General features: G+C 47.7%; 2 protein-coding genes and 1 non-coding gene across 9 annotated transcripts in view; 2 read left to right on the plus strand and 1 right to left on the minus strand.

Annotated features, from left to right (window-relative positions):
- Fbxw4 (F-box and WD repeat domain containing 4) overlaps nucleotides 1–23,483 on the plus strand; it is an 82,887-nt gene extending 59,404 nt beyond the window's left edge. For 3 of the 5 annotated variants that reach the window (XM_074078466.1, XM_020171240.2, XM_074078469.1), the window contains 4 exons: nucleotides 9,679–9,744; nucleotides 21,768–21,908; nucleotides 22,402–22,543; nucleotides 22,744–23,483. In XM_074078466.1, the coding sequence (XP_073934567.1) occupies nucleotides 9,679–9,744; nucleotides 21,768–21,908; nucleotides 22,402–22,543; nucleotides 22,744–22,863 (469 nt within the window). In that variant the 3' untranslated portion in view covers nucleotides 22,864–23,483. Of the gene's footprint in view, nucleotides 1–9,678; nucleotides 9,745–21,767; nucleotides 21,909–22,290; nucleotides 22,544–22,743 lie in introns of those variants that run through there. The other 2 variants (XM_074078468.1, XM_074078467.1) reach the window with 2 other exon arrangements.
- Nucleotides 11,380–24,464, minus strand: part of Dpcd (deleted in primary ciliary dyskinesia homolog (mouse)) — a 31,293-nt gene continuing 18,208 nt past the window's right edge. The window contains exons 6-7 of one of the 3 annotated variants that reach the window (XM_074078471.1): nucleotides 24,359–24,418; nucleotides 11,380–15,362 (exon numbers count right to left, since the gene is read on the minus strand). In XM_074078471.1, coding sequence (XP_073934572.1) covers nucleotides 15,348–15,362; nucleotides 24,359–24,418 — 75 coding nt within the window. In that variant the 3' untranslated portion in view covers nucleotides 11,380–15,347. Of the gene's footprint in view, nucleotides 15,363–24,117; nucleotides 24,419–24,464 lie in introns of those variants that run through there. The other 2 variants (XM_074078470.1, XM_020171242.2) reach the window with 2 other exon arrangements.
- On the plus strand, nucleotides 15,662–15,791 carry LOC141425344 (small nucleolar RNA SNORA51). Its single transcript, XR_012450404.1, has one exon. It is a non-coding gene; the product is annotated as a small nucleolar RNA SNORA51 (small nucleolar RNA).

Genomic DNA, 24,464 nt, shown 5'->3' on the forward strand with positions numbered 1-24,464 from the left:
CCTTCTTAATACTTCACAGTGGGAATTTAAATGTCAACACATGAACCTTTGTGGGACTTTCAAACCATACCCAACCATATCCAAAGTACTAGGCTTCCAAGAGGTTAAATAACTTGCCCAAGATCACTCAGAACTTAGGTGGCAGAGCCAGGAATGTGCACCTGCAGTCCTTTCCGCCACGACATGCAGCATGCCAGCCTCTTCCAACCCTAGGAGTAAAGTTGTCTATTTTAAATTGAGTCTTTTTGTGTGTGCGCGTGTGTGTGTGCAGTACTGGGGGTTGAACTCAGGGCCTTCACCTTGAGCCACTCTACCAGCCCTTTTTTTTGTGAAGGGTTTTTTCAAGATAGGGTCTGGAGAACTATTTGCCTGGGTTGACTTTGAACCAAGATCCTCTTGATTTCAGCCTCTTGAGTAGCTAGGATTACAGGCGTGAGCACCGATGCCTAGTTTAAGTTGAGTCTTTTGAATTTTTAAGTAGACAGCTACAGTGTCTGCAACTAATGACCATGTATACCTCGACTTTTCCCATGCCTCTTTTGGAGTACTTGGCATTGTGACTATTGTGTTTTCATTTCTCAGGAGTCTGTGCTGGTCAGTGTTTCCTTTGGCTCTGGAATAGATTGCCATTTCTTTCTTTTAGCAGCACACAGAGCATCTGCCTGTGTGTCAGAGCCGTGCAAGTGGGTAATATAGTTCAGACAACAACAAACGCTGACGACAATGCGCAACAGGAACGCTTACACACTGCTGGTGGGAATGTGAATTAGTATAACCGTTATGGGAAGCAGAATAGAGTCCTTAAAAACTAAAAATAAGCCAGTGCTGATGGCTCATGCCTGGAATCCTAGCTATTCAGGAGGCAGAGATCAGGAGAATCACAGTTCAAAGCCACCCTGGGCAAATATTTCGTGAGACTCTGTCTCGAAAAACCCCATCATAACACAAAAAAGGGCTGGTGGAGTGGCTCAAGGTGGAGGTCCTGAGTTCAAACTGTAGTACTGCAAAAAAAAAAAAAAACAAAAACCCAAACAACCTAAAAATAGAACTGTTATCCAGTGATATGATCCAGTGATACCATTCCTGAACACATAACCAAAGAAATATAAATCAGGATACACTAGAGACACTTGCACACCGATGTTTATTGCAGCACTGTTCACAACAGCCAAGTTATGAAAATAACCCAGATAACCCTACAACTGATGAATGGATTAAGAAAATGTGAAACACACACACACACACACACACACACACACACACACACACACAAAATGAAGCTTTATTCAGCCATAAGGAAGAATGAAACTATGTGGCAAATGGATGCATTTGGAGGACATCATGTTAAGTGAAGTAAGTCAGGTTTAGAAAGACAGAGGCCACATGTTTTCTCTCATATGTGGAAGATAGATCCAAAGATAAACATATACACGAAAATATCATACACAAACTCATATGTAGAACATGTTTGTAACAGTGATACTACTCTGTGGCACTTGGGGGAGGAGGGAAAGGAAAAGAGAATGCTGGTCAACGATATCAAAATGCATTACATTTGTGCAAGTAAAGGACACAACGATATGTACTGAAAGCTGTTGAATAATGGGAGTGGGTGGGAAGGGTCAGGGAGAGTAATGGAAGGGGTGGAACTGACCAAAGTAAAGCATACTCAACAGCAGGGATACTTTGATCAACCTCTTTGAACACTGACTTTGGAATTAAAAATGAAAGATAGGATCGTAAATTAGGGACAGTGTGGGGGGGTGCTTTTAGAAGGGAGAGAGTGAATGGAGGAGATGAAGGTGAGGGAGTAAGATGGATGGATTTCATACACATATGAAATAGAATGATGAAACCTTTTGCAATTGCTTTAAGTGGAGTGGGGAGAGGATTGTGGGAGGTGGGGATAGAAGGGGAACCTAACCAATGTACGATGTAAGGCTATTGGGAATTGGCACAAAGAATCCCCCTGCACAATGAATATAAGCTAATAAAAATGGAAAAAAAAAGAAAAGAAAATACAGTGTAGAAACTCCTCCATGTAGGTTTCAGCACATTTTGTTAAATTTAATAGGTTGAATTGGGTGCTAGTGGCTCATGTCTGTAATCCTAACTACTTGGAAGACTAAAATTAGAAGGATTGTGGTTTGAGGCCAGACCAGGCAAATAGTCTGTGAGACCCCATCTCCAAAATAACCCAAGCAAAATAGACTGGAGGTGTGACTCAAGCAGTAGAGTTCCTGCTTTTTAAGCTCTGAGTTCAAAACTCTAGTCCCCCCATCCCACAGACACACAAATTGATTGAATGAGCACATGTCATTACTGTATTTGTTTTTGGTTTCCTTAATGTTTTTCCCTTACCATTAAGTCTGCTCTTCCATTGCTGAAGTTTCTCATTCTTGAGTGGAGTGGGTACGTTTGGGAACAGCAGGCTCTACCCAGAAGCTGCCTCTTGTCTAACCTGGGCCAGGATCTTATATCCTTTTACTATTGCTTAACCTTTTATCATTGGTTAAAGTGGAAAATAACCGTTTTGTGTTTAGTTGTAGGCAATTCCAAGCTCTAGGATTGTACTCTGTTGGGCTCTTTGTTGGGCCTGCCTTGTTGGCCCTTGGTTGGTGGAGCTGTAGTGGGGTGAAGGGTAAGCAGCAAGAGCTCCAGCCTCTAGCCACTCTACAGTACCTTCTAGGCCCTTACTTGCACCATCCTGTCTTGATGTGCATGGCTCGAGAGAGGTCCAGGTGTGGTGTGGGGCTGGGTAATTGGGACAGGAGTTCCAGACCTCTGTAGCTGTGGGAGTCAGGAGTCAGTCTGACCCCTACTAGCCAGTGCCAAGTTGGGAGAAGAGGCCAGTGGAGCATCTTCCTTCCAGTCTGAGATATCCTGTCCTGACCTTGAGAACTGTTCATTCCTGATGATTCAGCCCAGGGGTGCCAGGCTGCCATTGCTGACTCTGGACCCAGCAGGCAGCTAGCTATCTGGTCCACCTGCTCTTGGCCATGAGTCATGGATAGGAGTGACTAGTTATGAGTCTAGAGTTGTGTTTTCGCTTACAAAATATAAATAATGTTTTTCTTTTTAAAAAGTAGCACATGCTCATTAAAGGAGATTTTGAAAATAAAGAAAACTTAAAAGAAAAAAATTGCTTATTAGTCTATTGACCAAACACAATCACTTTTAGCATTTTAGTATGTCTTCACTCTTTCCTTTTTTATGCACAGGCTATTTCAAAAAAATTGTGAACTGGGAGCTTGGTTCTAGTGGTAGAGCACCTGCTTGCCTAGCAAGCGTGAGATTCTGAGTTACCAAACAGCAAGCAAACAAACAAAAACCAGTTGTGGCCAGGCACACACCTGGAATCCCAGTTACTCGGGAGGCAGAGATTAGGAGGGGCTAGGTTCAAGGCCAGCCCAGGGAAAAAGTTAATGAGACCCCATCTCAACAAGTAAGCTAGATGTGGTAGAATACATCTTCAGTCCCAGCTATGCTGGAGGCATAGGTAAGAGGATTGTGGTCTAACACTGGCCTATTCAAAAACACAAGACCCTATCTGAAAAATAATCTAAAACAAAAAGGGCTGGAGGTGTTTCTCAAATGGTAGAGCACTTGTCTAGTAAGCACAAGGCTCTGAGTTCGAATTTCAGTGTCACCAAAACAATAACAAAAAACAGTTATAATAATGCTATTTATTCCCTACTTTTTTCTCTTATGATAGTATATCATAAGCATCTTGCCTACATTCTTTGAGAACATCGTTTTGACTGACCATGTAATACTCCATTGAGTAACAAACCATTGATTGTCTCACATGTTTTTGGTCTTGACCTCTTGAAAGCAAGTCATAGCCTCCTTCCCAATTAACCCATTCTGATCCAGCAATCCATGAAGTTGACCGAACTTCTGAATTTATATTTTCTGTCTACATCCTCTCTTTGAGGTAGTGGTGTGCCAGTTGCTATGTGAAATGGAACTTCTGTTTGTCTTAAACTTTATTCATTCAAGCCTCAGAAAGGTCTCTTGGTCTTATTATCCTTTCGTTTGATAAGCAAAGTTGTATTTAGATCTTAGTTCTTGAACTTTCTCTTTCTTCCTAATCATGTCCCCGTTTCATGGACATGACACACAGACTTCTAGCTCTGTACAGCATTTGGGTGGATGTCTCTCCAGCTGCAGCAGGGTTTGCTGGAGAGAGAACAAGACTTCTTTATCTCTGTTTTTTTTCCCTTTCCAAACATACCTGTTTCCCCACCTCTCTCTGACCAGGGTGCCCTGTTAGTTGGATCTGAGACATTGGCTGCCTCACACTTTCACCTGCCCTCTGCCTGTCTTTCCCCTTCTTGACTTCTGTTGACCTCCTGTGCCCACTCCACTGATCCCTCCCTCCCTTGCAGTGCTGTCACTGCAGCTACTGCTCCTGGCTTCCCCACACCGAGTGAGTTTTTGTGACCTTCGCACTGTATTCATGCTTTGGGACTTACCCGCTGTAATGATGTCAGTGGCAGAGGTTAGCAGATGGCAGCAACAGCAATGAGACCTGACATGTTCTAATGACTCCCTCCTTCCCACCCTTGCAGGCCAAGCTGATGGAGGGGCAGGGGTTTCCTTAAGGTATTTAAGGAGGGGGACAAGGGAAATCGGGGGGCCCCCAGGTGCCGATGAGGCCTGTGACCTTTGCTGCTATAATATCAGTGTTTCACAAGCAGGGCGGTTTGGGAGCCCACTTGCAGCCCATCAAAAATTGATTTAATTGCAATTTTTCCTCCAATTAGGAGCACTGGAGCCTGACTAATTGGAGTAATAGAGAGTAATAAGGCTCAGATAAAAAGCCTTCCTCAGCCGCCTTTGTATCTTGTGTCAGTGCCTGTCAGAGGTCAGAGAGCTTGCATATTCTATTAGGCAGCCTGGCCTTCATTTGTACAAATTAGTTTACCCAACAGTAATTAAAATGCCAATGCGGGTTGAAGAGAACTGAATACACTTGATGGGCATGTTGGTGAATGATGTGACAGCTCTGGTGGCCTCCCTTGCCAAAGTGTGTCAGCCCAGGCTCAGAGGCTGCTGGGGCCCAGGCCAGCTGGGCGGCTCCAGGCCAGCCACGGGGCACAGCTGCTGCGTACACCACTTCTGCTGCCTGCCTCAGAGCCAGGCTCTTCTTCCTTCTTCCAGGTGGAGTTACTTGCTCGCATGTTCGTTCATTTGTTCGTTCATTCATTCATTCATTCTTTTGTTCATTCATTCAGGAAGCATTTGAGTTTTCACTCTGGCCAGGTATTACATTAGAAGCTGGGGACTCAAACTTTTGGGCTATCCAAAGGTAGCCCAGATAAGAATTTTCGGAATCACTTGGGCTCTGGAATCAAAACTAACTAGTGTCCAATTCCAGTTCTACTAGTTGCTACGCATGAGCTTGAGTCTTTATGGTAGTCTCTCAGCCTGTTTCCTTACTTGTAAAATAGGAGAGCATTACCTACTGCTTAGGATTGTGAGGACTAGTTGAGGTAATGCTGTTGAAACACTTGTACCTAACACATAGCAGGTGTTCAATAAATGACTGTTCTTGGGTGTGGTGGCACACTCGGGAGGTCGAGGCAGGAGGATCGAGAGTCCGAGGCCAGCCTGAGCTACTTAGGGAGACTAAATAAGTGAAGTTATCCCTCAGTAGCTAGGAATTTGTTCTAGGACCTTTCCCCCCAATCAATATCAAAATCTGTAGATACTCAGGTACCTTATAAAAATGGCATAGTGTTTACCTATAACTTACAAGCACATCCTAATCCAGTGTAGTGTAAGTAAATCGTTGTTCTGTATTATTATGGAAAGGAAAGTCATATTCAGCTTTTTTTTTTTCTTTTTTGGTGGAACTGGGGTTTGAACTCCAGGCTTCACTCTTGTGCAGGCACTCTACCACTTGAGCTACACTTCCTGTCCATTTTTCTCTGGTTATTTTGGATATGGGATCTTGTGAACTGTTTGCTGAGGTTGGCTTCGATCCTCCTGATTTCTGCCTCCTGAGTAGCTAGGATTACAGGGATGAGCCACTGGCACCCGGTAGGTTTTTCCAAAAGTTTTCAACCCATGATTAGTGGAATCACGGATGTGGAACCACAGATTACTAGTGTTATTAATAGGACCTAAACTAATGCAGATGTAGTGAGAATCTACCTCCTTTTAGCCTGTCTGTGCCTGACAAATTTTAATTTCCCTTTTCACTTTCCTTTTCTCTTTTCTGTGTCTTGTTACCTTCTACTTCCCGACTTGCATACAGAAGCCCTAACTCTCCTAGTGTCTTTCCTTATTCGAGGGCTTCTGTATTCACTTCTTAGGCCTAAAGATGTCTCTGTGCTGCCAGGCTTGCCTGAGCCGGGGCCAGGGGGCAAGTAAGGTAAGGTGAGGATCTGAGCAAGGTCTGGCACAAGGATGAGGAATTATAGAAGGATGGCTTTTGGTAAGAGCTGTCTGGTTCAAAAAGAATAGTTTGTGGACTCAGAATGACTTTTAGAGAGAGATGCGGGGAGCATGTAGTTGTGTAGGTTTGTGTTGAAATTAATTTTTAGGTACTATTATTACTTCTATTGTGCTGATGAGGACTGCATATTCTCCAGCCATGTATGACTTGTATCATTCAGGTTTGAGTCTTTGCTGATTTGGGGATTATTCCTTTAAGAAGCAGAAGTACCACTTTGATAGCCTACATGAGTGTCTTCCCCAGCTGTGTTGGCTCTGGGCTCTGGAAGGCTCTTTCAGATCAGTTTCACAGATCTGTATTGAGTGCCCCTTATGGGCCAGGCACTGTGCTGGGCACTGGGAGGCAAGCAGACACAGGAGGAGACACATGAGGAACAACATGTGTTTCCATTTCATTGGTCTCTGGGTATTTCTTGAGACTCTGACTGACTTTGCATCGGCCCCAGAGCAGCGAGAGATGTGGAGCAGATGTCAGGCTGATGCCAAGGGAGCAGGACATCAGAGTACATTTTACAATTGGATGCAAGAGCCATGGAGCTTAGAGAATTGGGAGAGAAGCCTCCTGGGATGCCCAAATCACACCCCTTTTGGCCTTTCAATGTGCTCTGACAGTCACAGGGGGGGTGCCAAAAGTGAATAGCAAGCTCTGTGTGCAGCCCCAGCACCTTAGTTCCCTGAGGCTAGGATGCTGCTTGTTCCTTTCTACATGATAGCAATAGTAATTTCTATGTCATAGACTCACTGTGATATGAAATGTCCTTTGGGTGTGCCAGAGTAGTGGATCCCTCTCTTCCTCTGCTCTGCACATCTGCACTCCCTTTTTTAGCATCTGACTTTGAATGTGGCTGGTGTGTAGCTTTTGCCTCATTCTTCCTAATAACCATGGGAATTGTGGAGTGAGGCAGGGGGAAAGCATGGCCACAAACAGTGGAGAAAAGTTCAAGTTCAAGGTGTGCAAGACTGGGTTTGCTGCCAACCCCCCTCCCCCACCGTCATGCTCTGAACAGTCCCCCTGGCTAGCTCAAAGTCTGCTTAAGTGTTACTCAGATGGTTTCTTACTGAGTTTGTTTCACTAAACTCCTAGGTCCTTGTGCCAGAAAGGCAGTCTACTTTCTCTCCCTCTGCCTCCCTGCTTCACAGTGCTTAAGCTAGGGGAAAGGGCAGCTAAAAAAGAACACCCAGGACATTCATGGGTGTCCTGTCCAGGAAATTAAAAAGCCCTTCATAGGGTATGAAGGTGAAGGGATCCAGGGATGAGTGGGCCAAGTAGAGGACAACAGGAATGAGTCCCTGGGAAGGGTGTTTACAACCCCAACTTCATTCCCATCACCTTTTGTGATGGGAGGTCAGAGTGTTGGGAGTGTCAGGGATTCAAGTTCCAGGTTCCTCCCCTACCTCTCTCTTTTGACTTACTTTGACTCTAATTTAGGCCTGTTGGCCAGTCAGAGGCCTGCCATAGGCCTCTTTAAGAGATGTTTGTGTCCTACTGGCACCCTTAACCTGGTCCCCACTCCTTAAAAGTCTGGAGAGCCCAACTGCCCACCCCAATGATTTCCAAGTGGCTGGTATGTTTCCAATATAAGGTAATTGGCTTTACCAGTTATTAATGGATTATCCTAAAAAGAAAATGTTGGGAGGGGGGAGGTGAGGGCAATACCTCCTGGCTTTGTAGTTTGGTTCTTCATGTCCAGTGACTGCTACCCAGGCTGAGAATGAGTGGGGGCATGACAGGAGTGATGGTTTTTGCACTGACACTTTATAGTAGAATGGCTGCTGGCAATCCTGTGAGGAAGGAGGAGGATGGAATGATGGGGCATGTCCCTGGAGGAAGTCTTGGCTTGAGGCATTGGAGCCTGAGGGTATCTCATATGACCTTGGGGTGACAGGCAGATACTAGCCTTGCAATTTTGATGGTAAACCAACAGCTTGACCCATGCCTGCCTTAACATCATCTGTACCTGGCAGCTAGTTCCTCACCCTCTCAGGCCACTGGCTTCTTCAGAGCCTACCCTGTGGGAGTCCATCTCTTCCTGACACTCTGGGAGCAAAGCACAGGTGCTGGGCAGAACAGGCAAACAGGCTGCTACCCACATTGCTAACATATCATTAGTATGTCCAGTCTCCCTTTCCCCAGGCAAGACATGCAGGGACATGACCCATCCCTGTCCCAGTTGTGTCCTGAATGACACAACTACTTTCAACTTTCCTGCTTGCCATTAGGGCTTCCCTCCCACCCCTGCCAGACTTTTTAACAAAGGACTGGTCTGGCTTGTAGGTTCAAGTTCTAGTCCTAGTACTGTGGCCAACCTCCCTTTACACTGCTCCTTCCCATAGGCTCATGCCTCCACTTAACGTGAAACGCTGCAGAATGTCTATGTTGAATGTTTCGGGGGTTTACAAAGATTCTGGGAAATACAGTCAGCATGTGCCTTCTCACCCACCTCTTTTTTTGTGTGTGTGTGACACTGGGGTTTGAACTTGGCCTCACGCTTGCTAGGCAGGCTTCTACCACTTAAGCCACTGTGCCACCCCTCTTGTCAGCATTTGGCAGTGTCTTTGAAGAGTATTCCTAACTCCCACACCACTCCCCAGCAGCCTGGGCTGTCTCGCCCCTCTCATCCCCCACCCTGTATTCTGAGGCATTTACTCACCCTTCCTGTTTGTCTCTTTCTCATTTTGGTACATTTATACCTGCCCTGCACCTGTACTACATTGCCAGACTCCTCCAGCTCTAAAGGCCCTCAGGAATGCCCCCAGCCACCCCTGCTACTAATGAGAGTTCACCTGTCAGCCCCAACTGCATGCTCCAAGGAGGCCTCTCCTGGCCTGTGGCATCCATTCTCTGGGCTCCTGTAGCTGCAGCCTGACAGGCTTGCTCCTTTGGGCTCAGAGGTGCCCATCCAGATGTTTGTTTTTACAGTGACCAGACGCCTTCCAACCCAGGCTGAGCAGCAAGCTCAGCTATCATTGACCATGTGGGTCTCTGGCCAGGCAGCCGTGGGAAGCCACAGCCCACACAGCACACACCAACTTGTCTTCCCACAACTGCTCCATGCTAGATCACTCACTCGGCTTCTTCTCCTTCATGCTGCGTCTCATTCTGGCTTAACCTCATGATCCCAGGCGAAAGAGCCTTGCATTTCTAATCCTGTAGCCATTTCCGCCACAAGTTCTGACAAGCCAGATCTAACTCTGCTCTCTTTTGTTTGGCAGCTCTTTTGTGACAGGGACAGCTTGTTGTGGGCACTTCTCACCTCTGAGAATCTGGGACCTCAACAGGTAAGAGATTCCTGAGCCCACCATGGTGTGCAGTGGGGTGGGGCTGGGGCAGCTGGGGAGGAAGGAACTAGTTGACCAGCTCTTGCCTCAGTTGGCCCAGAGGTACAGAGGTTGGGGAGACCTACCCCACGTGCTACTGATAGTTGTGGTGCCTTTTCATGTTGGAGTCATTTGGGGTTAGCTTGAGAAGACTGTTGGAACAATTAATAATAGCTGAATAATTTCATGTAGAATTTATGATAGCTTTGGATTGAGGATACCCTTTCTCTGAGGAGTGCCTTAGCTATGTGGCTATGTAAAATCCCATTCATCCTCAGAGATGATTTTTTATAAAATAAAGAATTGTGAAGGTGGCCTATAGAACCTATAAAAGTAATTATATAGAACTAAAATACATCCAGGTTTTATTCATGATTCTCTGACTTGGCAGGCTTGACCCATCTGATACCTGCCATTCTGTTGGTTTTTTTTTTTTTTTAGAAAAAACCTTTTATTTTGAAATAATTAAAAATTCATAGGAGATTGCAAAATAGGATAGAGGGGTACTTGTGTAATATTTTATATAAAATAATGTCAAAACCAGGAAATTGACATGAGTACAACCCACAGACCTTTCTTCCGATTGTGCTCACTGTGAGTGTGTGTGTAATTCTGTGCAATTGTATCACGTGTTTAGATACACATACCTACTACCACAGTCAAGATACAGAACTTTTGGTGGTGGTGGTGGTACTAGACTTGAAGTCAGGGCCTTGTGCTTGCTAGGCAGGTGCTCTACCACCTGAGCCACGCCCCAGCCCAAGATAACAGAATTACTGGTTCCATTAGCACAACGATCCCTCACATGCCTTCATAGTCACACCCGCTCTTCTTCCCTCCTCCACTCCCTCTTGTCTCTGACTTTTTGTCGCTTTGAAGATTTTATATAAGTGGAAGTGGAATCATATAGTATGGCACTTTTTTATTATTATTATTATTTTTGGTGGTGGTCGTGGTAATGGGGTTTGAACTCAGTGCCTACTGCTTGCTAAGCAACACTCTGCCACTTGAGCCACACACCCGGCCCTTTTTGCATTAGGATAGGGTCTTGTGTTTTTGCCTGGGGTTGACCTCAAACCCAGGTCCTCCTGTCTCCGGATGACAGGCAGGTGTCACTACTCTTGGCTCCAGTATGTCACCTTTTGAGATTGGGTTTTTGAAAACTCGGCATATACATTTGAGACCCATAGACACATCGTATGTATCAATGGCTTGTCCCCTTTTATTGCCCAGTAGTATTCCATGGCATGGATGTACCAGTTTCTTTCCCCACTGAAGAATGGCTGGGTTGTTTCCAGTTCTTCGACTATTACAAATAAAAGTTTCTGCGAACATTAGTATATAGGTTTTATGTGGACACACATTTTCATTTCTCTGGGATAAATGCCAAGGTTGTTTGATAAGTATAAGTTTAATTTTTTACCTGCCAAACTATTTTTTAGATTATCTTTACCATTTTAAATTCTTACCTGCAATGCATGAGAGATCTAGTTTCTTTACACTTTACACCCTGACTAGCATTTGGTGCTGTCACTATTTTTTCTTTTTTTTTTAGTGTAACTGGGGTTTGAACTCAGGGCTTTGCACTTGTAAAGGCTTTGCACTAGCCAGCTGCTGGTGGCTCATGCCTGTAATTCTAGCTACTTAGGAGGCAGAGATCAGGAGGATCACAGTTCGAAGCCAGCCCATGCAAATAGTTTGAGAGACCCTATCTCAAAAAAATCCTTCACAAAAAAGAGCTGGTGGAATGGCTCAAGATGTAGGCCCTGAATTCAAGTCCCAGTACTGCAAAAAAAGAAAGGAAGAAAGATTTAAAGAAAAAGGAAAAAAAAAAAAAGGCTTTGCACTTATAAAGCATGTACTCTATTACTTGAGCCAGACCTCCAGTCCATTTTGCTCTGGTTATTTTGGAGATAGGATTTCACAGACTATTTGCCTGGGTTGGCCTTGAACTATGATCCTCCTGATTTTAGCCTCCCAAGTAGCTAGGATTACAGGAATAAGCCACCAGTGCTGGGCCTATTTTTTCTGTTTTGCTGTTCTAATAGTGTGACACCTCATCATGGTTCTAGCTTGAATTTCCCTGATGGCTACTGATGTTGAGTGTGTTTTCATGTCCTCATTTGCCATTTATATATCCTGTGTAGCAAAATATCTATTCATATCTTTGTCCATTGGGCTGCTTTCTTTTTTTAATGCCGAGCTTTGATCATTATATATATACTAGACATTAGTCCTTTGCAGATACGTGGTTTGCAAACATCTTCTCCTAACTTTGTCTTTTGTTCTTTTAACTTAATAACATCTTCTGCATAATCAGTTTTAGATTTTGATACTATCTAAATTATCAACTTTTTTCTTATCAGTTGTGCTTTTGGTGCTAAGTCTAAGAACTCTTCAGCAAGCCCTGAGCTATAAATGCTACCATTTGCAGTAGCAGTGAAGGTATATTTCTTGCCTGCTTCCTTCCTCAGTTCTCTAGCTTTATCTCTTTGCTCTCTTTCTCCCCAGGGAAGTATTCATAATATCTTCTTTCTGAAAAGTTCATTCTAGAGTTGTCTTTCCAAAGGATTTATTCATAACACAAGACAGGTTCTTTAAACATTTTTTTTTCCTACAATATTCTCTTCTAATAGTCATCTAAGAACAGAGACAGGACATTCAGTACTTCCACAGACAACACATTGCATCCCTGCAGGCTTTGAATGTTAGAATGCGGACCTGTTATCTAGGTCAGTTTACTTCCCAGAGCTGTGATCCTGGACAGGAAGCAAGTTCAACCTCTCACCTGCAGGACAGGCCCTTACATATCTGAAAATTTTGTTTCTGCTCCTCCTGGGCTTTCTTTTACAGGTCCAAAGTTCTAGGGATTTTTTTTCCCCTTTCAGTACTGGGGGTTGAACTCAGGGCCTTGTGTTTGCTAGGAAGACACCTGAGTGACACCCCTAACCTGTTCAGTTGTTCTTCAGAAATAGAGCAGATGAGTTAGCCATAGCTTTTGGCTATAAGTAATGAAGAAAGACCTAATTCAAAATGATTCAAACAATAATAGGATTTTTGGGATCTTCAATTATAAGGAGCCCGCAAGTTGGGTGGCTGAGTGATTCCACAGTCAATATTTAGTACCTGAAGACCACGAGGGCCAATATTCATTATTTTCTGCTTTGCCATGGCTTTTGCCTACTTTCAAGCTTGTTTAGAGTAGGTTCATTGACTCATAGGGCAATACTCAAAGGGAAGGAAGGAAAAGTGCCCAAACTGTGTTACAATGCTCACTCTAAACCAAACCCTGCCAAGAGGAATGGGAGGACCCGTTGAGATTTGCTTCCTTGACCTGGGAAGAGCCAGCTTTCCCCAGACACACTGGCAGCGGCAGAGAGGAGGCCAAGAAAGAATGTGAGCAATGGCTGGGTAAGTGCCCTACAGTACTGATCTCACACTGGTTTCAGAATCATTCTTACCTGAGAGTTTTCCTAACTTATCTGGTTTTATCCCTCCAAGTACTGAACAGATCAGGTGAGGTATGATGTGTGGCAGATATTATCACCTCCCTCACTTTGGCTTTCCTATTTTTGTTAATACAACCAGTGGCCACCTCACACTGTTGCCAGCTTAAAACTTCCAAGGCTCCTTCGGTCTCAAGCTTCTGGGATACTGACATCCCGCAGGTTTTGAAACTTGTTCCCATGAGGTCATCCTGCCAAACTCCTTTCACCAGTGGGGCTGAGGCAGGAGAAGCCCTCCCTGGTGGGGAAGAAGCATGTAAAATGTGTGCTAGGAAGCTGCTTCCAGAACTATTCTGCTACACACTAGTCCTGTGATCTGGGACCTCTCTGGGCTTCAGTTTCTACAGTGGGAACTGAAAATGGAAATTCATTATTCCTACCTCACAGATCCATTAAGAATGGAATTATTGTGAAAAAGTGCCGTGCACACTGCCTGTCACCTTGGGTATTCAGCTGATGCAAGCTGTTTTCTCTTGCTCCTTCCTGGTCCATACCAAAGTTGTTTCTACACTAGTCCCTGGGAGTTTGTGGAGGCCTAGCCTTTCAACCCTCAAAGTGCTTGTGGTCACTGACCAGTGGAGGGGAGAGGAAGCTGGTGCCTCGTAGCACAGAGAAGGCTCTTGCTAGTAAGGCTGTGGATCACAGGTGGGCATTTCTGCTGAAAATCAGAGTTTCAGTTAGTCATGTAGCTGGGTCTTGTGCTTGGCACATCTGCTGCCTGGCTTAGGATGGCATATAGCTGGAGGGTGGTCTGGGTATACCACCATAACACAGTATCATCTCAAAAGTTGGGTGATCTTTGAGCTGCCTGTGGTTGTCTTTGAGGGGAAATATGGTCAAGATGGAATCCTAAGGCACCAATTCTTTGGATGTTGTTCTCTTAGGAAATATGAGACCTCACTGACCTCAAACCCTGAGTCTTTACTGAACTCAGAATGAACCCAAATGAGAATGGACACAAGACCAGATGAGACATAGCCACTTTATCTGCTGGCCAGCCTGTGCCAAGCATCACTTGTCATTGCCTCCTCTCTAGCCCCCAGACTCTCTCCTCACTCCTGGGAGGTTCTGTACACAGCTCAGAGGACTTAGTGGGGCAGGGAGTGAGGAGAGATGCCTTAGTGGAGACTCCTGCTTTTGGTGGGAGGAAATGGATGGACGACTCCTTGGGACAATTTTTCCCAGAGAAGCCCAAGCAGATAATAAAGTCATGTAGAAAACAGGATTAAGGTAATGAACAGGCAGGACCGAGTTTGATCTTTGAGTAACACCAAAGCCTGACTGACAGGCAGTTTGCAAGGTGGAGCAGCATTGCCGGCAGGACTTGGGCTGGGCAGGACTTGGTGTGCAGTGCCTGATGGATTCTTTGCTTTTAACCTGTCACTGCTGAAACCTGAGCAGTACCTGGATTTTCTCTTTTATGTGTGTGCTATGATTTGGGTGTGGGGAATATTGAAGGGGCAGTTGTGCTTTGAGCATCTGGGCTGCCCTCAGGTGATGGTTGGGGGCTGGGACACCCTCCAAGGTGCAGCTACTGGGTACCAGCACTTCCATCTCTGGAGTCACAGGCCATGTCTGTGTGTCTCAGGTGCCCTCAGCCAGTGCTATTTTCAGAATGCCTAGAGACCCCATTCAGGGCACCCTTGGCTCCAACCTCCCATCACTCTGTCAAAGCCTTCTTTCCCTAGGGACTAAGCAGGGCAGGTAAGCGTGTTGGGAAGGGGGTCCCCTGGCTGGAGCACACAGGATAGAAGCAGCCTTGGGAGCTCAGCCATTGTCTTGGTGGCTAGGAGCTTCACTGTCCCCATCTTTCTACCTCCCTTTCTGCCTTCCTTTCTATTGGAATTGGACACCATGGGGTTGGGACCAAGAATCAGGGATTTCTAACCTGTTGAGATGAGAAAGACGGAGTCCTTACCCAACTTCAGGGTGCCAGAGGGTTCCTGCTTCTGATTCTTGATGGTCTTCAGGCACAGTCCTCAATCTTCAAGTGCCAGAACTCCTGTACCTCCATCTTGAACAGTCCCTGGTAACAGCCAACCACTGAGGTAGCCCTAACTAGGTCCTGTTGTCCTGTCAGGCAATGAGGAACTGTGTCAAAGCCATCCTATTCCTGAGCTTGGGGGATGGAGGAATCAAGATCCATTTTGTTTTGTGAGCTCAGTGCCAGTACTGCTACTCAGGAGGCAGAGATCAGGAGGATCACAGTTTGAAGCCAGCCCCAGACAAACAGTTTGAGACACCTTATCTTGAAAAAACCCATCACAAAAAGAGGGGTGGTAGAGTGGCTTAAGCAGTAAGAGTGCTTGTCTAGCAAGTGTGAGGCCCTGAGTTCAAACCCCAGTGCTCCCAAAGAGGGGAAAAAAGTCTGTGGCCTCTTGGTGTTTACCACAGACTGTTCTTACACTGACTGTATTCAGAGAGGAGGCAAAGTAAACCTCCCCCATATATACCTCAGCCCAGGCCCTGTGTCTAGTCTGTATTGTGAATGGGGAGACGTGGTGGTGGCAGGGAAGACCTGTTTTTATGCCCTCTGTGTACATTTCAGTGGGCCCTTGCCTAAGCCCCAGAGAGATGCCAGGTGTTGACCATGGGCATACCGCTGTGCTGCTAGAAGGCCCAGGCAGGTCTGCTTGGCCTGACATCACACCCCCTCAACCCTGTGGGCTTGTTCTTGCTATGGGTTTTGCCTTCTCTGCCAAGGGGCATTTGCACTGGATCTAGCATTGATGCCTCAAGAGCAGGGCACAACTGGGCTCAAGGTGGGCTTTCAGGCTAAAGAAGCCCATGATCCCAGACCCGAAGGGGTCATTGTGGGTCCAGCCATATCCTTAAGCCATCCTGGAACTGTGGCGTAGGGTATGGGAGTAGGGGATCTTTGGTGACATGGTTGCTCCTAAGGCATTGAGTCTTTGCCTGGGCAATGCCACCCTGCATGTGTGAGACTGTGTGCATGCCCCTACACACATCTCCTTATCTCCCCTCCACTTAAGACCATGTCATCCCTGGTCCCTATTATGCCTTCATTTCCATATACTCAATCTCTTCTTCCTCAACAAGGACAGGGGCAAGATATGCTTCCCCTCCATTCTGACCGGTGCCCTGTATTTCTCCTCTAAGGCTTTTCTTAAGACAGCCCCAAGCCTGGAAACCGTTTCTGTTTAAGGAAATCTTAAGTCAGCATAAAGCCCTCACAAAACCCTCCTTGATTGTACCCCATGGCTGGAGTTGGTGGCCTTGTCCACTGAGCAGTGTTGGTGCACTGGTAAGGGCCACCTATTCAGGTGTGGCCTGGTTTAGCTCTCCCTCTAAGCTGGGAACCCATCTTGGTCTCCTTGCACTAGGCACAGGATATGAATATAGGACATCCAGTGGCATTAGAAATGGCAAGGGGCATGTGGCTGGAGATGAAAACTGGCCTGGGTACAGGCAAGCTGCTCTGAGGGCACCATTCATACCCGTCCTGCCCAGGTGTGGCTTTGTCTCTGCCCCTAGCCCTCCGCCCACACCCTGTGCAGGGGTCTGGCCTTCAGTCAGGGTGATTACAGGAATTGCCCCTCTTTAAAGTATCTGCCTTCTCCTTTGAAAGTATTACTGACAGCTTTTTTCATTCTCTTTTTTTCTTTACCTCTTTAAGGAACCCTGTAATTTCTTTCTTTCTCCCCCTTCTTTCTTTCTTGCCCCCTGTCCCCAATCTCTTTGAAATTGGCTCTTTGCCTGCTGACACCAAACTGATACTTTGCGTTTCACTTCTCCTTATCCCTTTATGGCAACAGATGTTGAAATTTTGTATCCTTTTATCTGCCCGGCTGCCCCTTCCTGTAATTACAGTCCCCTTGTTAGCAGTACAAAGTAGGCTTCCCGGCTGCTTGGCCTTTGAGCCATTGTGTCTGAACACGTGTGCGCGCGCGCACATACGCACTGGGGGTGCATGGACACGTTTATGTGAGAGGCTGTGTGCTTCCTCTCACCTGATGGAGCTGGGGCCAGTGAAGCTTCCAGGGACTTATCTCCATTTACCTCTGGGATCTGTTTCTGTGATCCTCTCACCCCACTAGAGGGCCAGCCTCTAGGAATCTGGGAAATGGAGAAACCTGCAAAGCACAGGCGAGGGCCAGCAGGTACCCTGGGTGTCTGTGGGAACAAGTCCAATTGTGCAACTGGCCAGATGATAACAAGGAGACTGTGACTAAGTGGCTGTGCTGTCTGCGAAGGTGGGGAGTATTGCTGCCAAGAGCATATATTTTGGCTCACACAGGCCTGAATTAACTGCTTACTAGGTGTTGTCTCTGATCCTTAGTTTGTATGTCTGTAAAATGGGGTTAGGATACCTGATGGGGCTGATTAAGGACCATGCAGCCCCCACCAGAGCCATGAGAACAAGTTTTCAGCCTTCCCCATTCCTGTCATGCCTTTGCTGGTCTGGTTTTCCAGCTCAGCTCATATTATAGATTCAGTTCTGCTGCTTCTTACTGGATGATTTGAAGGCATTTCCTCTGTGGCCCTTGGTTTCCTTATCTGCAGTCAGGGGGCTGGACTGGGACAACCACTCTACTCAAAAGCCACATGGCGGCCTCTCTGCCAGGTGGAGGTGTGTCCCAAGACCAGTGATCTGAAAGCCAGGTCCTGTGACATGTCCCCTCAACTGCCAGCTTCTGCCAAAACGGCCATGTTGCCCTAGTACTGCACCTTTGTCTTTGCTAGTCCTTCTACTTGGGCCATCCCCATCATTGCCTGTCACAGTTGTGTCCCTAGCTATTATTCCTCTTAGCCAGAAATGTTCTCTCTGTGGTATCTACTAAGTCACACCTTATATTGTTAGATACATAGCTCAGACTTCTTTCCCTCAACGGACTGAAAACTCCTTGAGGGCAAGGACAATGTTTCCTTCATAGTCAGCTCCTATCTTGTTCACAGAAAGTGCTCAGTTAATGGTTGTTGATAGAAGGAGGGAGGGAAGAAGAGGATGGAAGTCAAGAAAAGCTTCCTATTTTCTTAGAGATCATGTTTGGCTCAGCTTTTACTTTCAGGACACTTGTCCCCTGAGAAGAGCTGTAAGTCAACTGTCAACCTTTCAGCCTCTCTCTCCAAAAGCCATTGTTGCATGGTAGCACTTGCCAGATGAAGCAGTCTTATACCCAAACACAAGCAGGAATAGGCATCCATAGGGACTCCAGGGAGCAGCATCAGGAACCCAGTATGTTAAAAGTGGCTGAAAAAAGGGTGGGAGCCAGAAGCATCTGTGGATGTGAGCCAGGGGGGCCTCAGGAGCATGCTAGTGTGGGAGGCCTGTGGTGGGTGCTGGGGTAGGAATGAAGCAGGGTATTGGCATTCTGGCTTTCAGGGCCCAGACTGGAGGGGCAAAGGTGGGTTGCCTGTGTGTCTGACTCTAATTGGCATTTAGGTCCTCTCCCAGATGGGCCAGCACTACCTGTAGTTGCCTGTTCCTATAAAGATGGTGATGCAGTGTCTGTGTTTCATTTCAGCTTCCCTCTTCCCTCTAGTTTCAGTAGCATCACCTGGATAGCAGGATGAGTTAGGCCAGGGAGATCAGGACACCATAGGGATGGAGCTGCACTCTGCCTACGTTTTTCTTGTTGAAGTACTAGGACTTCTAGGAAAAGCTGCCCATGGCCTGGGCCAAGGAACTGGTCTCCTTCAGGCTGTTCCTCCACCCCCACAGCCCAACCTCCCCCCCACCCCACACACCCCTGCCTGTCTCATTCATCAGGCTTACATGGGCAGGTGGCCCCATCTGTCTATCTTCCCCTGGGTGGAGGGAATTGCTGGAGTCAGGTTCAGGAGGCTGGGGTATGGAGGCCTCAGCCCTCAGCAGCTCCTGGAGGCCCAGGCTTTGTCCACAAGAATTGGAAGGGAAGGGAATTTTTGTCTGGGCCTCTATAGTGACAGACCCAGCACTTGCTCCTGTCTGGGCTGGGGCTCTGAGCGGCAGCCCTGTTCCCACACAAGTTGTGCAACAGTCAAGGCTCTGCACCCCCCACAGTGAGAGGCCGATAAGCATTCTTAACATTCTTTCTAGAGAAAAGGGGTGAAACATCTGAATTTGGGGGTCACCATGTTATACAAATTGCAATCTAATCGTTTTTACAAGAACACACTTGTAATAAGAAAAGCAGCCCAGGAGGAGGGGATGAGGAGACAGACAGCTTTTTTTGTCCTCTTTCCCCCAAAGTTTGGGGCTATTGTGGGCCAGTCTCTCCCTCCACCAGAGCAGTTGAACTAGAGTTTTCTAGTTAAATTGGGCCTGGGGTAGGGGCCTTGAAGGGCCTACGGTGCCATTTCTGTTTGTTTTCCCAAATCAAAGCCCCAGCAGGACTCCTATGGCACTGCTGGGCCACTATTAGAAGAGACAGGCCATTTCCCAGAGCCTGGTGTGTCAGTTTATCCTCTGAACTTAACCTCGCTGGAGCTGTACAACAGAGCCTTGAGGGTCTGTGGCCCAGAGGAAAAAGAAATTGTATCTTTCTATTGGCCCCTTTAAAGCATGTGTGGCCACTTGAAAAAACTAGAGAAGGCATGGCAGAAAGAAACTTCTCAGCCCCTGGCCAGGCCCGGCTGGCAGACAGGGGCTCTCAGGACTGGTCTTGCTCAGTACCAGGGGCCAATGCTCACTGGACCATTTGGTCTCCTAGAAGTCAGAGGGATCCTTGGGCTGTTCTGTTTTCTTATCAGTGGTGGCTGGGATGCTGGGCAGGGCCCAGGATGGCAGCTCAGTCTAGGTATGCTGTGCCTCTTCACACTACTGACCCTGCCAGCCCTGTGGATGCCTGGCTTTTTTTCCTCAGAACTGGACCAGGATGGGTAGGTAGGGCCAAGCTGGGTTCCATACCTCCCCCCGCCCCCATGCCTTTCATCTTCTATTTCAAACAAACATGAAATTACTTCTATAGATTAAAGAGGAGAACTCCTCAATCATTCCTTAAGGCCTCACTAATGGAGGCCCCCAAATCTGGAAAGAGAGGGAGAATTGTGTTCATTAGTTCCCACCCAGAGTTCACAAAAGTACTGGTGTACCTGTGAGACAGGAGACCCCCCACCCCCCCACCCCAGGGCTCTGTCCTGCTTGTGGAGCTCTAGTCATGGCTGGTGGCTCCTCTGGGAGTGAGGTCAGTGACATCTAGGGGATGCTGATCTGGGGAGGCCACCTCTCTGCTCCCTCAGGAGCCCCTGCCCACGACTTGACCTCTTCTCCCCAGCCCATCACCGAGAACCTTCCGGGGGGAGGCCAACGTGGGGTGGCAGGGCTCCCAGGTAAGGGCTGAGTCCGCAGAAAGGAAGCCTCAGCCTTTGATGCCTTTAGGGAAGATGGCAGCTTCTTGGGGGAGAGGGAGGTTGAGAACAAGTCTGAGTGAAAGGGAGGCCTAGAGCTAAGTCTGCATTCACATAGGTAGGGCTGCCTCATCCTTTTGCTGAGCACTGCTTGGGCCAAAGCTGTGCTCTTGGGTCAGGGAGTCTTCTAAACCTATGCCAAGGCCTCTTACCTGAGTACCCCTGTGAGGTGTCTATGGCCTTGTTTCTCTTGTCAGGCCATGGGAAGGGCCAACATCTCATAGTGAAGGCAACTGAGGCATTGGGCTCAGAGAGGGCCCCTTCTCTTCATTCTCCCCAAATATTCTGCAGAAACTTAATATGTCTACCCATCCCCTAGCCACAGGGATTAGCAGGTGCACTTGATGTTGAGGGGCAGTTGCTAGGGCCAGGAGGCCCTCCTACATGGTTGCTAGGGGCCTGGCATGGGGCGAAGGGTCTGTCCACTGCCGCGGTCACGGAGGGAATTACACAGTCACAAAGAAATTGTTCTTGTCAGTAATCTGCTCTTGGCCACCGGGTGGGGTGCGGGTGGGGGCACAGGCTGGAGCACAGCAGGTTGGGGGCTGTGATCACAGAGGCGTGCTAGCCCTGGGCTGGGGGCCAGAGACCGAGAACACCAGGGACCAGCCTGCTAAGCTGCTTTCTCAGCAATTTCTGTCCCTGGACACAAAGGTGTTTACTTGTTTTAACATCGCCTGGGACTCCCCTTCTCCCTTTGTGTGGTCTTTATCCCCAATGAGGTTTGAGCCCCAGATTACAGGCAGGAATTAAGGCATTGGACTCAGGCAGCTCAGAACTGCATGACCTGCAGGATCAAGGAGTATAAAGTAACCAAGTATGTGCATGTGAGGGGGGCCAACCCCTTCAGTAAGACCCATTCATTGCCCAGAGAAGGAACAGGAGGCTGGAGTGCAGGTGTGAGCAGGGGCTGCTGTGTTCGCCTCACTGAAGCTTCAGCTGGGGGCTGGGATGTTGGGGGAGGGGTAGGCACTGGTGAGAAGGGTATGAGTCTGGGCATTGCTTCCTTTGACCCTCCCCTTCCTCAGAGAGTCTCCCAGCTAAGGAAGGAGGCCTGATGCCATCTGAAGGGTGAAAGTGTACATGGCCAAGGTGGGCAGCCTTTCACCCTCTGCCCTTCCTCTCCAGTGGGCAGCTGATGACACACTTGGGCAGTGACTTTCCCCCAGGGGCTGGGGTCCTGGATGTCATGTATGAGTCCCCTTCTACACTGTTGTCCTGTGGTTATGATACCTATGTTCGCTACTGGGACCTCCGCACCAGTGTCCGGTAAGTGTGCTGGGTGGGGAAGTACACATGGTGGGAGTCTGGTGCATCCTGGTCCGCCCTTCAGTCCTGGGTTGGCCTATGAGCTAGGGCACAGAAACTTGGTGTCAGGCTGACAAGGAAGGGGCTAGCAACTTTGTGTCAACAGGCCCTGATAAAAGCCTCTGTAGATATCAGGGCCATTATCCCTCAGCACTCTGTCCCAGCCTTTGTTGAGGCTTTTATTTTCCTGATGGGTCCTATGACAAGTAGCCTATCATGTGAAAGCACAAATAAGGGCACATCTCCCAAGGTGCAGGGCTTGGGGAGAATCTTTTACAGATATACCTTCTCCCATTATGTTTGGTTGTTAAAGAATATGGTGATTCACGCTTCTCTCCCCCAGCCTGGAACAGCTCCCTAACTCTCATCCCCAGCTCATCCATGCTCCTGTGGAGGAAGCTTAGCTGGAGGTAGAAAGCACTGGACATCCCCCTGCCTCTCTCTTCCTGGACAGGAAATGTGTCATGGAGTGGGAGGAGCCCCATGACAGCACCCTGTATTGCCTGCAGACCGATGGCAACCATTTGCTGGTCACAGGTTCCTCCTACTATGGTGTCGTTCGGCTGTGGGACCGGCGCCAGAGGGCCTGCCTGCATGTAAGTGTCTGCCCACCTCACACCTCTGGGATATCAGGACTTTTCCTATGAACTGTATCTGAGGGTGGGTGACATGGCCAAGGATGTGCCTGGAGCAGGCTGGAGGAAGCTGACAATGGCATGTCCATGTTTTACTGGGCCTGGGGACCCTGGGTTTTCCCACTTGGAAAATCTCTCACCACTTGTGTCCTCCCTTCCAGGCCTTCCCTTTGACTTCAACACCACTCAGCAGTCCTGTGTACTGCCTGCGGTTCACCACCAACCATCTCTATGCTGCGCTGTCTTATAATCTCCATGTCCTGGACTTTCAAAACCCATGACAAGCTACCCCTGCCTATGGGCCAGGGAAGCTAGCTACTCAGGGACCTCTCTTGCCTGGAGGATACAGTGACACCTCCTTCACCACCCCTGCTTTATACCTAGACCTGTGGCCATAGTGCTTGGGTACCTAAAGCTAGAGGCCCCTACTTCTGGGGCATTGGGGCTCACCCAGCAATGCAGGCCCTCCCAGGACCTGTAAAGAGATGGGACCGAAGAATATAGCTGAACCCAGGCCTTGCACCCATTTGGCCAGAGCAAGGGCTTGGCCTGGAAAGGCTAACCCTGCTCCCACCCCTCATACAGCCATGTTAGATTATAGTGAGGTGGGGCACTCCCACCTTCCCAGGTGGCACTTTCTTTCCTTCCCTGGAAGGAAAGTTGAGGATGCTAGTACTCTGCTGGCACTGGCCACCTCCTTGGTCAGACCCTACCTTTGACCATCCTCTTGGGATTGGGGGTCATTCCTGGGGCATTGCATTGGCCTGGTTTCACTTTGACTCCAAGAAAGGACAAAGGGAACCTCGTAGTTTGGGTGGTTCTAAGCTAGCCCTATCTCAGGCCGGCTGTGGAGATGTGCTATTATTTTCACTTTTGTAAAAATAAAGTTTAATTGTTCACAGATCTGTTTCTTCAATGTCTAGGCAATTCTAGAAGGCCCTGGGAAGATGTGCATGCTGCAGACACGACAAGACCAGACTCACAACTTTTGTGTCCCAAAAAACAAAGGTCTTTTTTCTTTAGGAATTCCTCTTCATTGACTATCCACACCTTTCTCTTTAGCAGAGGGGAGGTATGTCACCTTTGGGGTACAGACTGGGGATTGTGGAAGGACTCCAGGCTGCTTGGGTGCTAAGTTGCTATCACTTGGGTGATCTTTCTTCAACACACACCCTTTGCAACACTGTGACTCTTATTCTGGTTTTTTACTCACATCTTAACATGCTGTGCTCAATTTGAATTTTTTAAACTTTCCCCATACACACACATACCTTAGGGAATTTCTTCTCAGCTACTTTTGCAATACAAGCTAGCACAGTGGCCCCTCCAGCTTAGACTCCCTCTGAGGTTATATAGACAGTTTGGGGGAGATTCCCTCCCCTGCTGGGGTCATGGGTGCTCCCACCCTATTCTCCCTTTAGGAAGAAAGCTTTATGTTGAAGGTACCCAGGATAGAGAAGGGATTGTTATGCCAGCCCACCCTAGGGAAGCCAGTGGGCCCAGAGGCAGACAGCATACAGAGGTGGACAAAAGGGTAATCTATCTGCAGTAACTCAGAATGACTTTACTCAGGAAACAAGACTATGAGCAGGGGCTAGCACTGCTCCATGGACCAGTTCTGGTAGACTCTGCATAACTCCTAGAAGAGAGAAGACTGCCTCATGTCAGAAAGGCACAAGTGTGGAAGTCTCATAGCACCTTCCATACTAGAGGTGCACGGCTTGGGGCCAGCTACTGAGTCTTACAGTCCCCATCGCTGCTGTGAGCAGTCTTTACCTTCTTTAGCTCCTTCTGCAGCTCTGACTCAGCCACCATGATCTCCTTCGGCTTCTGATACTGTAAAAGAAACCAGGAAGAAGACACAGTTCAATTACTATCCCCC

Source organism: Castor canadensis, chromosome 7, assembly GCF_047511655.1.
Source record: "Castor canadensis chromosome 7, mCasCan1.hap1v2, whole genome shotgun sequence".
Lineage (NCBI taxonomy): Eukaryota > Metazoa > Chordata > Mammalia > Rodentia > Castoridae > Castor > Castor canadensis.